General features: G+C 39.6%; 1 protein-coding gene across 1 annotated transcript; it reads left to right on the forward strand.

The window, feature by feature from the left end:
* The first annotated feature begins 11,912 nt into the window (after window positions 1-11,912).
* LOC138347588 (uncharacterized) lies at window positions 11,913-12,539 on the forward strand. The gene is made up of 2 exons (XM_069295886.1): window positions 11,913-12,080; window positions 12,174-12,539. The coding sequence occupies exons 1-2, from the start codon at window positions 11,913-11,915 to the stop codon at window positions 12,537-12,539; spliced, it is 534 nt and encodes a 177-aa protein (XP_069151987.1).
* The last annotated feature ends 273 nt before the right edge of the window (window positions 12,540-12,812 follow it).

Genomic DNA, 12,812 nt, shown 5'->3' on the forward strand with positions numbered 1-12,812 from the left:
TCCCCCTCAAGCGGAGCTGAGCGGAAGCGAAGGGAAGCTTGGAACTGAGGTAATTGTGTTGTCGGCTCGGGAGAGGCTTGGTGAGAATATCAGCCGGTTGTTCTTCAGTGGGTACATACTGCATAGTCATGGTGTCGGCCTGAACTTCATCGCGAACAAAGAGACAATCGATATCAACATCTTCATTCTGGTGTGTAGGACGGAATTCTTGGCCACGTAGATGGTTGATTTGTTGTCACAATAGAGAGCAGGAACAATGTGAGTGGCGCGGAGTTCGCAAAGAATATATGTGACCCACATGGTCTAAGCAGCAAGAAGAGCAAGGGCGCGGTATTCAGCTTGAGTCGAGGACCAAGAGACCTTGGGTTGTTTTTTTGTACACCAGGAGATCAGGTTCAGCCCCAAAAAAACGAGAAACCCCGATGTAGATTTTCTATCATTTTTATCATTTGCCCAATCTGAATCTGAGAAACCCCGAAGCTCCAAGTCTCCGAGTCGAATGAGTAAACCACGACCAAGAGTGGCAAAAATGTACCCGAGAATACGTTTTAGACAATGGTAATCATGTTCACTTGGTTGATGCATGCGCTGAGCAACTCGGTTGACAGCAAACTAGATGTCAGGACGGGTAATGTCCAAATACTGTAGAGCCCCAATGAGGCTGCGGAAGTGGTTGATATTGGCAAAGGGTGTGTCAGCTCCATTCGTAGACGAAGAGACTGCCATCGGTGTTGGTTGACTGGTGCATTTTCCAGTTCAGCTTTCTGCAACAGATCTCGAGCATATTTTGACTGATGAAGAAACAAGCCGCTTCCTGTCCGAGAAACCTCCATTCCCAGAAAATAATGTAACAGGCCAAGGTCCTTCATTTTGAAGGTAGTATGCATAGCTCGAGTGAAATCCTGAATGAGAGCTGCAGTAGAGCCTGTAATAATGATATCATCTGCATAGACAAGAAGAATGACTGTACTATGTGTTGAATGTCGAGTAAACAGACTCGTGTCATGTACGCAACACGTGAAGCCGAGTCCCTAGAGGAACATCTTCAGACGTGTGTACCAAGCACAGGGGGCTTGCTTGAGCCCATACAAAGACTTCTGGAGTTTGCAAACATGTTGAGGGAAGCGAGGATCAACATAGCCCGGTGGTTGCGTCATGTAGATAGTTTCATCAAGCATGCCATGAAGAAAAGCATTGGAAACATCCAACTGATTGATGAGCCAATTGTTGCGCACGGCGAGTGAAAGTACCAGACGAATGGTTTCCTGCCGAATAACACGACTAAATGTCTCGGAGTACTCAAGCCCATACTTCTGATTGTAGCCTTTAGCAACCAAATGAGCCTTGTACCTGGAAATACTGCCATCTGCATTGTGTTTAATTTTGTACACCCATTTATAGCTCACTGGGTGCCGCCCATGGGGCTTAGGTACAAGAACCCAAGTTTTCTGATCAGTCAAAGCCTTAAACTCGTCATCCATAGCATGACGCCAATAAGCATTTTTGAGGCAACAGAGTAGGTTGGTTGTTCACTATTGGGAAGCGGTGTATTTGGTAGTATGGTAGCCTGAAAGGTTTTGGGTTTAAATATACCGGCTTAGCCACGGGTTAACATGGGATGAGAATTGGGGGGTTGTACGGGCGGTGGTGATTCGGGGGTGGCCGGGAAAGACCCAAAACGGATCGGGCTGAATATGTTGTGGGTATGGGGTGGTTCGGGTTGGTTGTGAGTGTGGGTGGTGGTTGCGGGTGTATTGTGGGTGACGGTCGAAGGGGTGATTAGTGGTGGTTGGGTAGTGGGTGGAGGTGTGGGGGAAGGTGGTGAGGGACCCTGTGAGTATGTTGGAAAAAGGGGAAGGACGCCAATGAATGATGTATTTGTGGAGGGGGAAATAGACTCGTAGGGAAACTCATTTTTGACAAATTTGACATGATGAGATATGTAGACTTTATGAGTTTGTGGGTCAAGACAGCGATAACCCTTGGAGGTCCGATGATAGCCCAAAAAAATACAAAGACGCGATCGGGGTTGCAATTTGTGAGTAATATGAGGGCGTAGCCAAGGGTAAAGCAAGACACCCAATGATGCGGAGGTTGGTATAATTGGGAAGTTCTTGGTAAAGGAGTTGATAGGGTGATTTTTTGGAGAGAGTGTGACTGGGCATTCTGTTAATGAGGTAGTTTGTGGTGGCTAGAGCTTCTACCCAAAAGGAGACAGGGTGATGAGATTGATGTAGAAGAGTAACCACCGTTTCAATGAGATGGCGATGCTTACGCTCAGCCACCCCATTCTGTTCGGGAGTGTATGGACAGGAGGTTTGATGTATAATTCCCAGGGATTGCAGAAACTGGCCAAAGATGTTATTGACATATTCCTTTCCATTGTCACTTCGAAAAAGTTTAACATGAGAATTGAATTGTGTTTTGACCGTTTTTTCAAAAGCGACAAAGGTGGTGTATGCCTGTGATTTGTGTTTTAGTGGGTACAACCAAGTGTATTTTGTAAAATCATCCACAAAACAAATATAATAGCAAAAACCATCAAATGAAGGAACAGCAGTAGGACCCCATAGGTCAGAATGAATAAGTTGAAAAGGTGTAGTTGTACGTTTCTCACATAAAGTAAAAGGTAATTTATGAGATTTAGCAATTGAACAGGAGTCACAATTGTTTACATAAATGGAAGAAAAACCTAATTGAGACATTAAAGAATTTATTATTTGAGTAGACAGGTGACCCAGACGACTGTGCCACAACAGACTGTGGCCATCAGCCGAAAGAGCCACCAGAGCCACAGGAACGCTTTCTGAAACTAGGTGGGAAGACGAGCTTGTGCCAGGAAGAACGTACAGACCATGCTCACAGGGCCCTGAAAAATCACCCTCATGGTAGTATTGTCTAGGATATGAAAATCATTAGAGGTGAACAAGAGTGAGCAATTATTGTCTTTTGTGAATTGGTAAACTGAAAGGAGATTGGTTTTAATAGAAGGGACGTGGGTAAGGTTACCTAGGTGAAAGATAGCGGCGGGGGTTTTAATAGTACCCGTGCCAGTGTGAGAAATATTAAGGGACTCACCGTTGCCAACATTAATACCATTGGAGCCATGATATGAATTTGGAGCATTAAGCTTGGGTAGATCAGAAGTAACGTGCATGTTGGCCCTAGTATCCAACAGCCATTCAGAGGAAGGGCCGGCTTGAGATGCATAATTGGCACGGTTATCACTATTTCGGCTCTCCTCATACTGAAACCAGCAACGAACAGCGGTGTGTCCTGTTTTCTGACAGATTTGACAAGTTGGACGATCCCTCTCGTAAGTGCCCCGCCCGCCGCTGGAAGATGACTGCCCGCCGCTGCCGAAAGAGTGCAGGCTATTATTGTTGTCGTGCTGCTGATCGTCGTAGGGTGGACGACTTCCCTGCCGACCGCCGCGCCCGCGGCCTCCGCTGTTTCTGCCGTAGCCGCCGCGGCTCCCCTGCCGACCGCCACCACGCCCCCCACGATAGTTCTGGCTTGCGGTGAGGGCGGTGGCCAGCTCCATAATAGCGGCTTCTCGGAGAAGAAGTTTGCTCTTCAGATCCACATTGTTTTGTTCACTTTTTAGCCACGACGAGAGAGTAGTCAGGTCAACGGGCGTTGGACTGATGCGAACCGCCTGTTTAATGGAGGAGTAAGCTGATGGGAGCCCTCGAATGACGCACATGACGAGATCTTTTTTGGGAATGATTTCGTTCACGGTGTCGAGGGCTGTGATGATGGTGGAGACCTCGTCTAAATACTCCGCCATAGTTTTCGTGCCTTTGGTAATTGTGTGGAGACGATCACAGAATTGAAAAATATGAGAGTGGGAAATTGATGCATAGCGTGTTGCGAGGGCCGTCCACAGGGCTGAAGCAGTTGTGTAGGATCGGACGTGTTTCTGAACCGTGGAAGAGATGACCGCAATCAAACATGATCGGATCTGTCCATCCACGGCTTTCCAGACGGCACGGGCCGGATTGGTTTTTTTCTGATTTGTCCGTGGCGGTGATGACTGCCAACGGTAGTTCTGTGCTTCCATCAACGTATTTGATAAGGTAATTGGCCTCAAGGGCTGTAAGAATGATGATTTTCCATGTAGGGTAATTTGTGTCTGATAATCTTTTGGGAAGCATGAAGATGCCTGAGAAGGAGTTTAACGCCAGAAGGAAGTGAATCAAAAGGATCCACCTCGGTTGTCATGGCTGCCGCCGCCTAAGAGAAGAGAGGGAACGATCGGATTGGTGGCTCCTGAACCCCAGCTTCTAGTCCAAGTGCAATTGTATTCAAGAGTCTCCTGTTTGGTCATGGACTCTAGTAATCGCAGCAACAGTCTGATACACTTGTTGCCTTGTTCGACTTTGATCTGGAGTGAATTTCATGTAGTTACGTGCGAGTTCAGGTAACTGCATAACTATATTATTAAATCCTTGGCCTAACAACAATTTATCCACATCAAGAGGACCGACAAAAGAGCTGCTGGATAAATTTAGACTCGAGCAGCTCAATTCGTAAGATTCTTTCCCCCTTAGAAGCTCAATTAGTTGTTTAGATGTTCTTAATCGTGTATTAGCTATCACATATGAGATTTAATCACTTTAATGGTGGAAGATTGCTTAATGTATAGCTGCTGCTTGGGTTAAGAAGTGAAAAATGCTTAGGCTTTTAATTTTATCTTTCCAAGTTTGAATTTTTAGTCCATGATTATGTACTTCCGGAAAACATAACTTTGTTTCCTGATTATGGTGTTTTTTGATTCAGAAATCCATAATTTTATGTAGGTTTCATGCTCATATACTAATATAAGTTTGGTTCATCCATGGTAGCTTCCATTTTAAAATCTAAGTCCAGTTGAATGGGTTCTTTGTTTTGCTCAACCATAATTCAACTTTATTTGTAAGTTTCATCATTATGAATAGATACTAATCCATTTCGTTTTGCTGTGAAATAATTTGTTTTGCACTTACTTGGAGCAAACAAACATAAATTACTGCTTGCCCTCACTCACTTGCCATAAAAGTGTGATCTGAATGGATTTACCAGAACATGAGACTCCCAAGTTAATTTTAATGAAACCAAGAAAATTACTATTAACTTCTAATGAAAAGACAATGCCTCCTGTCTATGGAGATAACTCAATTCCAACTAGGCAACTTAACTTAACCTAGCTACAAGCTCTGCTCTTATACCATGTTACCACAAAAGTACGGAGTAATTTCAATGTATATTATCCAAAGAATACAATGATTTAAATATAGCTACAAGCTCTGCTTTTATCTGGGAGTTCATCAATGCCCATTAAGTGAACAGTTGTAGCCCTTACTGGACCATACATCCCACTGCCTTGGGATTTAGTTTGTTGACTCTTTATATATCAGTTGCGTTTCTGAACGTTAGATGAGAAAATGAGTACCAATTATCCCACTTTCTATTGCAGACTGCTTATTTCCTGGTGTAGTGCTGCCACTAGAACAGGCTTGATCAACTAAAGGTGGCGCAATCGCATAATTAACTACCTTGAAGCTTTATTCCATGGGAATCCTTGTTTGGAAAGTCTCCGGATTAGTTATAAACTTGATGAGCAAGCAAAATATAGACAAGAAAATAGGTATATATTGAAACTTTACATTGTAAATTGTGGAACAATTGTTAAGTAATGTTGTTTGTCCTCTCATGAAGGGGTGAATTTTCAGGGTTTTAGTGTCCAATAATCATTGCCTCTTAGTTTGAATTGAATGAGTAATTTAAATGACATTTATTTGTAAAGTAGTAAAGGCTGATGTTGTTCGTTGGCTCCTTCTTCGAGTGCTTGATCCTTGGTCCATTTTTATTCCTTCGGGGTAGAGTGTTCATTATTATTTTGGTAATTAGCTACTGCATACTTGTCCCTCCATGTGCCTGCAATTAACGTGACCATCTTGCCTATTTTTTCCCTACACTTCACTGAAGCATGATGAATATTCTTGACCATGTATGTTGTTTGAAAGAAACAGATCTCAATCGAAGAATGATAAATGTTCTTGATATGAAACAGTTCAAGACAAAACAATTCCCGTATTGCTCTTTAGCTTCATTATATCACAAATTGCAGATAAACAAACTCTCCACGCCAAATCTAACATTTAAATTAATTAGCCTGTATATTCATCATGTTAACATATATCTAATAAAACTTTAATTCTCGGAGACTCTGCTATCATTTTGTTAATTTTATTTCATACGTGAGTACTTCAACGATTTAAATAATCATCAATTTTTTATCTACGACATCTAACCTCGATCACAGTCGGGGCTAAACTTTGAGGTATATATATGCAACTGAAACTTCCTAAGGATAACTGCCATACTGGGATTTGAAATGAGTCAGATCGATTATCATTACAGTGATATCATCTAAACTACCCTTGACAGAGCAAGGTTTCCAAGTTCTCTACAAGCAGACATAAGAGCATTGGGATATTGCTTCTTCTTCAAACCACTGTTTTCTTGATTTGAGCAATAAATTTTCATACTCCTCTTTGTTTGGTTGACCATTGAAACTCGCCTAGCCTTTGTCGGTGGACCATTTTTTTCATTGCCAAATTCATCTTCACTTGTCATCCAGTTGTTGACAGTTTTCTTACAGCATGGAGAACGACATTTCGTTGTATTTGACTTGATTAGGGAAACTCGTTGTAACTTTGGTGAAGGACTTTTACTTACACAATCAATTTTGTCTTCTTATTTTTCACTTGCATGCTCTTTTCCCTTAGACATGACTGCATTATGAGATCAATGGCTTCCTGATTTCCCACCTAAACAACAACTTACATCAGAATCATTAAACCAAATGAGTTGGTCTCATCAAAAGCTACATGAGAATTTTTTGTTTTTGTAACCTGATCCCAAAGACCATCAGAAGCTAAAACAAGGTATTCCATATCTGCTGTCAAAGTGAGTGTCTTTGTGTCAGGTTTACCCAATCCTTCATTAAGCATCTACAATGCTTCGAGACGCAGTGAGAACACCATGTACCCTCCAACCTCCTTTGTGAAGTTCTGCATATCCTCCCTGCATCACAAAAGGGAAGTTTAATACAGAATCAAGAGAGACGAGAGATGTATCTTCCATCTCTTTTTATATTCAATTAATGGTACCTTATCCTCTATTCTTTTCCTCTCATCTTGCCTTTCAGTTCTATGATATCTTGTGAGGGCTTTGGTGACTCCATTTCTAAATAGAACAGCTCTACAGTCTCCCAAATTTGAAATTATAATCTCATTTCCTTCAATTAACGCCATCACACAACAAGCACTACTGCCTACACCCTATTGTAAATCTCAGTGAGTACGTGCATTGTTAAATGAATAACAACTATGCCTCAAAATCCCAACCACATTGAATAATTCTTTATTTAGGCTTAGGGAGACAACGTAAGCAAGTCATAATACAAGTGGACATGAGACATGGAACAACATTTTCCTTCATTGAAATTTAAATAGATTCCCAATAAGTACTATTTGCTTATTCAGATTGTTCAAACCAGGGGCGGAGCTTAGTGGTGCCCATTTGTTTTTCAATAGATTATTTATTTGTTTTAGAAAATTAAATAAATATATTAACTTGTGAACCCCTAGAAAAAATTGATTGAAAGCTAAATAGTAAGGAATACACTTTCCACATAAGCATGTCTTGAAATATTTTTCTCTTGTGCCCTAAATTAATTTAAAACCCCCCAAACAAGGTTAAAAATGGTTCAAACTGTTTGGTAGTTGGTACTATTGTATCTACTTAACTTAGAAAAGCTGAAAAAGTAAAAGAAAAATCTAAAATTTGTAGGAGTTTTAAATAAAAATTTTAAAACTCGGAATTGTGGTAACTTGTTTCAAGAATTGGTGATCAGTTCTGATATAAGCAGCCTCCATAGCTTTTTTTGTTGTGGAAGTAGAACTATTAACAAGCATTTCAAATACATCGGAATGCAAGTTGTCTGCCACAAATTGTGCAGCTATTCGTTCTCCTTCCATCCTATACTCCAAAGAAACTCTACATGGAATCAGATTAATTTCATACATATAATTAATTAATTAAAATATGAAATGTAGCTATTATAAATTAATACGTGTTATTTGTAGTTTTGATGATATAACAAACTCATGGACCTTGTAAAGGGACCTCCCAAGTTGAATATACACAAAACTATCAGGCTGGAAAAAGTGCAAAAAGTTGGTGCACAGTCTCCAACAATGACAGAAGTGACAGAAACCTCGGTCAATGACATGGCCTTAAAGATTGTGACTATTCTACATAAGCATGAGGTCCAATAATCATAACTTTAGTTCTTTCAACTTGAAAAACATCTCATGAAATCTTGCAAAGACTCAACAAAGAAGTGAAGAAGCATCCTCAAGATCAACTCGAATCAGAAAGAGCTGGAAGCTTAGTTGTCTTAGGATTATATCTTCATTGCATGTATTGTAAATATGTTCATAAATATATAAAGGATTCATATATTTTGGTTTTTTGAAAAGTCTAAGTTAGATGAGTCTAGCTTATTTAGTGTCAACCTTGTGTGTTTCTTGATCAAACTCTAGGTCATGCGGAGCGTGGTGATTTAGTGGGCAACCTGCCTGTTGCTTAATTGAATTGTTATGACCCCAAATACGGATTAGGTGTAGCTATATCCTAACATGAGTTTAATGAGCTTATAATATACTAAAATGAATAAACATAGTGTCAAGAATCAGTATATAAAGTTTGGAAGTGTTTGGAGGTCAAACACCCAAGAACGTACAAGACGTCCTGAAACTAGTCGATGTCAAACTAGTGTGTCGTAGTATACTGTAGTAGAGTTTTAGAGGATGGTTTGAAGGTGAAATTGATTATAGATGGTTACTATACATAGTCTGACATGTAAAGGGTCAAAAGGTCTGAGAACGACGCCTCGATGACCATCCTAAGGGTCCACGAGGAGGACCCAAACATAGGCTAATGAAGTTGTCGGGCAGCCTAGATCTGGCAGTGGTTGCGCGACACGGAACCATCATGTAAAGGGAAATTTTTGCCTTGCAAAGCAGGTACATCGTAAAACATTCTATCCCAAACTATTTTCCTGAACCAAGAATCAAAAATGTTTCTGCGACGCGCAGTAAGTGCCAAGATTTGGTCGCGTTATTTTTAAGTCAAATTTAAGTTGGTTAAAATGTCTAATAGTTGCAGGGGTCTTTTGGGCACATTAGGGATTAATTATTGGCGGTTATTTTAGGTATTTTAAGAGTATTTAAGCATTATAATAGCTAATTAGACCCTATAATCCAAATCAAAACCTTTCTCTCCCAAAATTTCCCAAAAGCATCATTAAAGAAGAAGAGAAATTGCAGCAGCTTTTAGGATGAGTTGATCAAGGGTTCAAGCTAGGTTTAAGGCTCTAATATAAGGTATTTTAATCTTATCAATTCATGGATTCTTCCATCCATGAAGACCCCCTAGTATCCCTTCAATTGTGAATCCAAAGAACCCCATTCATGAGAGGGTTGTGATTGCATTGTGGGTAAGGTTTGATTGTGATCCCAAACTAGGGGGTAGAATTCAATAATGTTTTATATGATGATTATATGTTTTTTTATGGAGTTTTCATAATGAATTATTATAATTGAGTTTGGGGGTGATCTTAGGCCATTATAGATTAGATGAAGGAATTATGTTGATTCTTTTTAACTTGATTACATTCTTTATTAATTGATCATGATTGAATCATCTAAGAATGAATTTAACTAGGTTTGATGAATTGGGATTGGGATTGATTGAATTGAACCCTAAAGTATGAACTATGGATATATTCACCTAGTATTGAAGAATGTGAGAAGAAAGCTAAGGCTAAGAGTCTCTATAATCTACCTATGAATGAAGATAGATTGAATTGATGAATAATGAACCTTAGGATGGTCGTGTTTGTTGTATATTCAGGATGATTGACTGAAAGTGATGGAATTCACTTGATCATGGAGAGATTGTCTAGGATATCCCTCCATGAGAGAAGGTTGAGCAAGGATTGACAAGTAAACCTTGGAGTATATGCTTGACTCCAAGTGGATGTGCAAAGTGAGACGGATGGTCTAGCAAGGGTACGGACTCCAAGTAGAATAGAGAGTCACACCTAGTAGTTGTGATGACTATTCCATTAGGTCTCATAGTGTTCAAAGGATAAAGATAAGGGCTAGGCTCTAAAGTAAGAAGTAATAAAGAAAGGATCCAAAAGTAGTATCTTGCATGAATGGTGGTATGGGACATCATGAGTGTATTACACAAGGTATAACCTAGGGTCACTAAAGAAGAAGAGATTGAAGATAGGATTGGACTAGAGTTGCCTTTCCTAGTAAAGTAGAATAAAGATGACATATTCTTATTAAATGAAGTTAATTAATGATAAGGCTATGGAAGGTGGGCATGTTAAGGATAACCTCAAGATTGGCTTAGTATATGGAGTAGTAAGGGCTGCCTCATGTGCATTGCACAAGCATGTTTTGAGGGAATCATAAGAGTGTAGTACTCTTTAGTATGATGTGAGGCTACTAGAGACTTAATGAAACAATATTGGGTGACTTCAAGATATGCTAGTGTGTGAGGTAGTATGGGATGATTCGCCTGCATTGCACAAGTATTTTTTGAGTTGGATTAGGGGCATAGTGTTCATATGAAATGATGAACTAAGGTCTTAATTATGGAAGTTGATTATAATCAAGGATGAACAGAGAGATGTACTTAGCTTTGGTAGTAGTATGGAATGCTACCTTAGCCTTGCACTAGTATACTTTGAGGTAGATTGTGGTGTAGTTCACTTGAGTAATAAGTACAAGAAGTAAGTATGAAATATAATGTACTTTATGATTCTTTAATATGATTATAATATTCATGTATTGCTTATGTATTTATCTCTTATTATAATGTCTATTATTGACTAACCCTTTGAGATATCTTATATTTGGAATGATAGTTTCCATACTTAGTACATATTGTACTAACGCATATTGCCCACATGTTGTCCATGTAGGGTCTTGATAAAGTTGAGTTGCTTTCAAGAGTAGAGTTCCAAGGTTTCCAAGAAGAGAAGAAGTGGTGATTCCTCATAGCTTCAAGGAGGAACCTTTATGTTCCATTATGTTTTCGTTATGTTTTCGACTTTATGAGGGCTGCATTCCAAGATGTTTCATTCATGTCAAAGTTAGATGGTTTTTGATACAATGTTATTAGAGATAATTTTGCTATTATGAAATACCTTTTGGTTTGTATTTAAAGAAAGTTGTTTAATTCCCACCATTTATGCATGATGTTATGTAATTAAGTCAAGAGGCTTGTACAAGACCTACGAGAGGTCGACTCAAGGGTTTCCCTAACTTATAGGGTGTACTTGCGGGTCGTGACATGAATCCTAAGTTGTCTAGTGGTGATAGCTTAGTGGGAACAGTAACATCTGCTTAGGCTCTTCAAGATATAAAGTTATTGCTTGCTCATGAGTTTAGTAGCGTCTTCTCACATTGTTGTAATTGGGTTTCACTTTTGATTATGCAGATTAGTGAAAACGGTTGAAAATCCTGTGTGAAAGGTTGTGGTTATACTCCTTTGAGCAAGGAGGTTTCCATGTAAACTCCTTCTGCTGCTTTTTGTCTTTACTTACTCTTTGTTCTTACTTCGAGTGTGTCAAAGGACTTGGTCTATTGACTGATAGTTGAAGCACGTATTCTATCAGTTAGTATCAGAGTAGGTACTCTGTAGATGGTTAACACCAAGAGAGTGGTTCCTACATCAGACTGGTTGTTCCACTTAATCTAGAAGAAGGACAATCTTCAACAAGACTACTGCGTTTCAATGGTCAGTTCTATAGATGGTGGAAATCAAGAATGAATGACTATCTAATGGCTGAGGATAGTGAGTTGTGGGAAATTATGTTGGGTGGGCACTTTGTTCCAACTGTTGAAGTGAAGGGCGGTGAAATAACTAGAGTTGTTCCAAATACTCACCAACAGTACAACGAAGCGGACAGAAAGAAGATTGAGAAAGGCTACAAGGCTAAGAAGTTGTTGGTATGTGGTAAAGGTGCTGAAGAATACAACTGCAGTGAATCAGTGAAGGAGATCTAGGACTGTCTGAGGACTACTCATGAAGGTATCGAGCAGGTCAAGGAATCAATGGTAGACATGGTCACTACTCAATCTGAAAATTTCATAATGAAAGAGGGGGAAACCATTCATGACATGTATACTAAACTCTCCTCCATAACCAATGAGAAACAAAGTCATGGAGAGATCATTAGTACTAGTAAGAAAGTTAGGAAGGTTCTTCGAATCCTTCATATATCATACGAAAGCAAGGTAGATGTTATCACTGAAGCCAAGAATCTGAAAGTACTGACAATGGAATCTCTTATTGGAAATATCAAGACGCATGAAATGAATAATAGTCTAGACTTCTCAAAGAAGGAGGCTAAGAAAGACAAGTGTCTAGTACTAAAACTTACACCTGGAGAAGTATCTAGTGAATAATATGATATGGCTTATCTTACCAAGAGATTTCAGAAGATCGTAAGTAAAAAAAGAAGGGTTTAGAAAAGGAGGGAACCCTCCTCGGGCTGTAATTGCAAGTGACTCCTGTCACAAATGTTGAAAGGCTGGGTATTTCATAAAGAATGTCCGATGCTCAAAGCTGAAAACAACGAGTAACAAAGTCCTAGAGGTGAAAAGGACAAAAGAAAGGACCCGATACTTGACAAAAGTACCAAAATGGCTGCAGCGGACTACGTAGTGAAGAAATATCTT

Source organism: Solanum lycopersicum, chromosome 3 (genome assembly GCF_036512215.1).
Source record: "Solanum lycopersicum chromosome 3, SLM_r2.1".
Lineage (NCBI taxonomy): Eukaryota > Viridiplantae > Streptophyta > Magnoliopsida > Solanales > Solanaceae > Solanum > Solanum lycopersicum.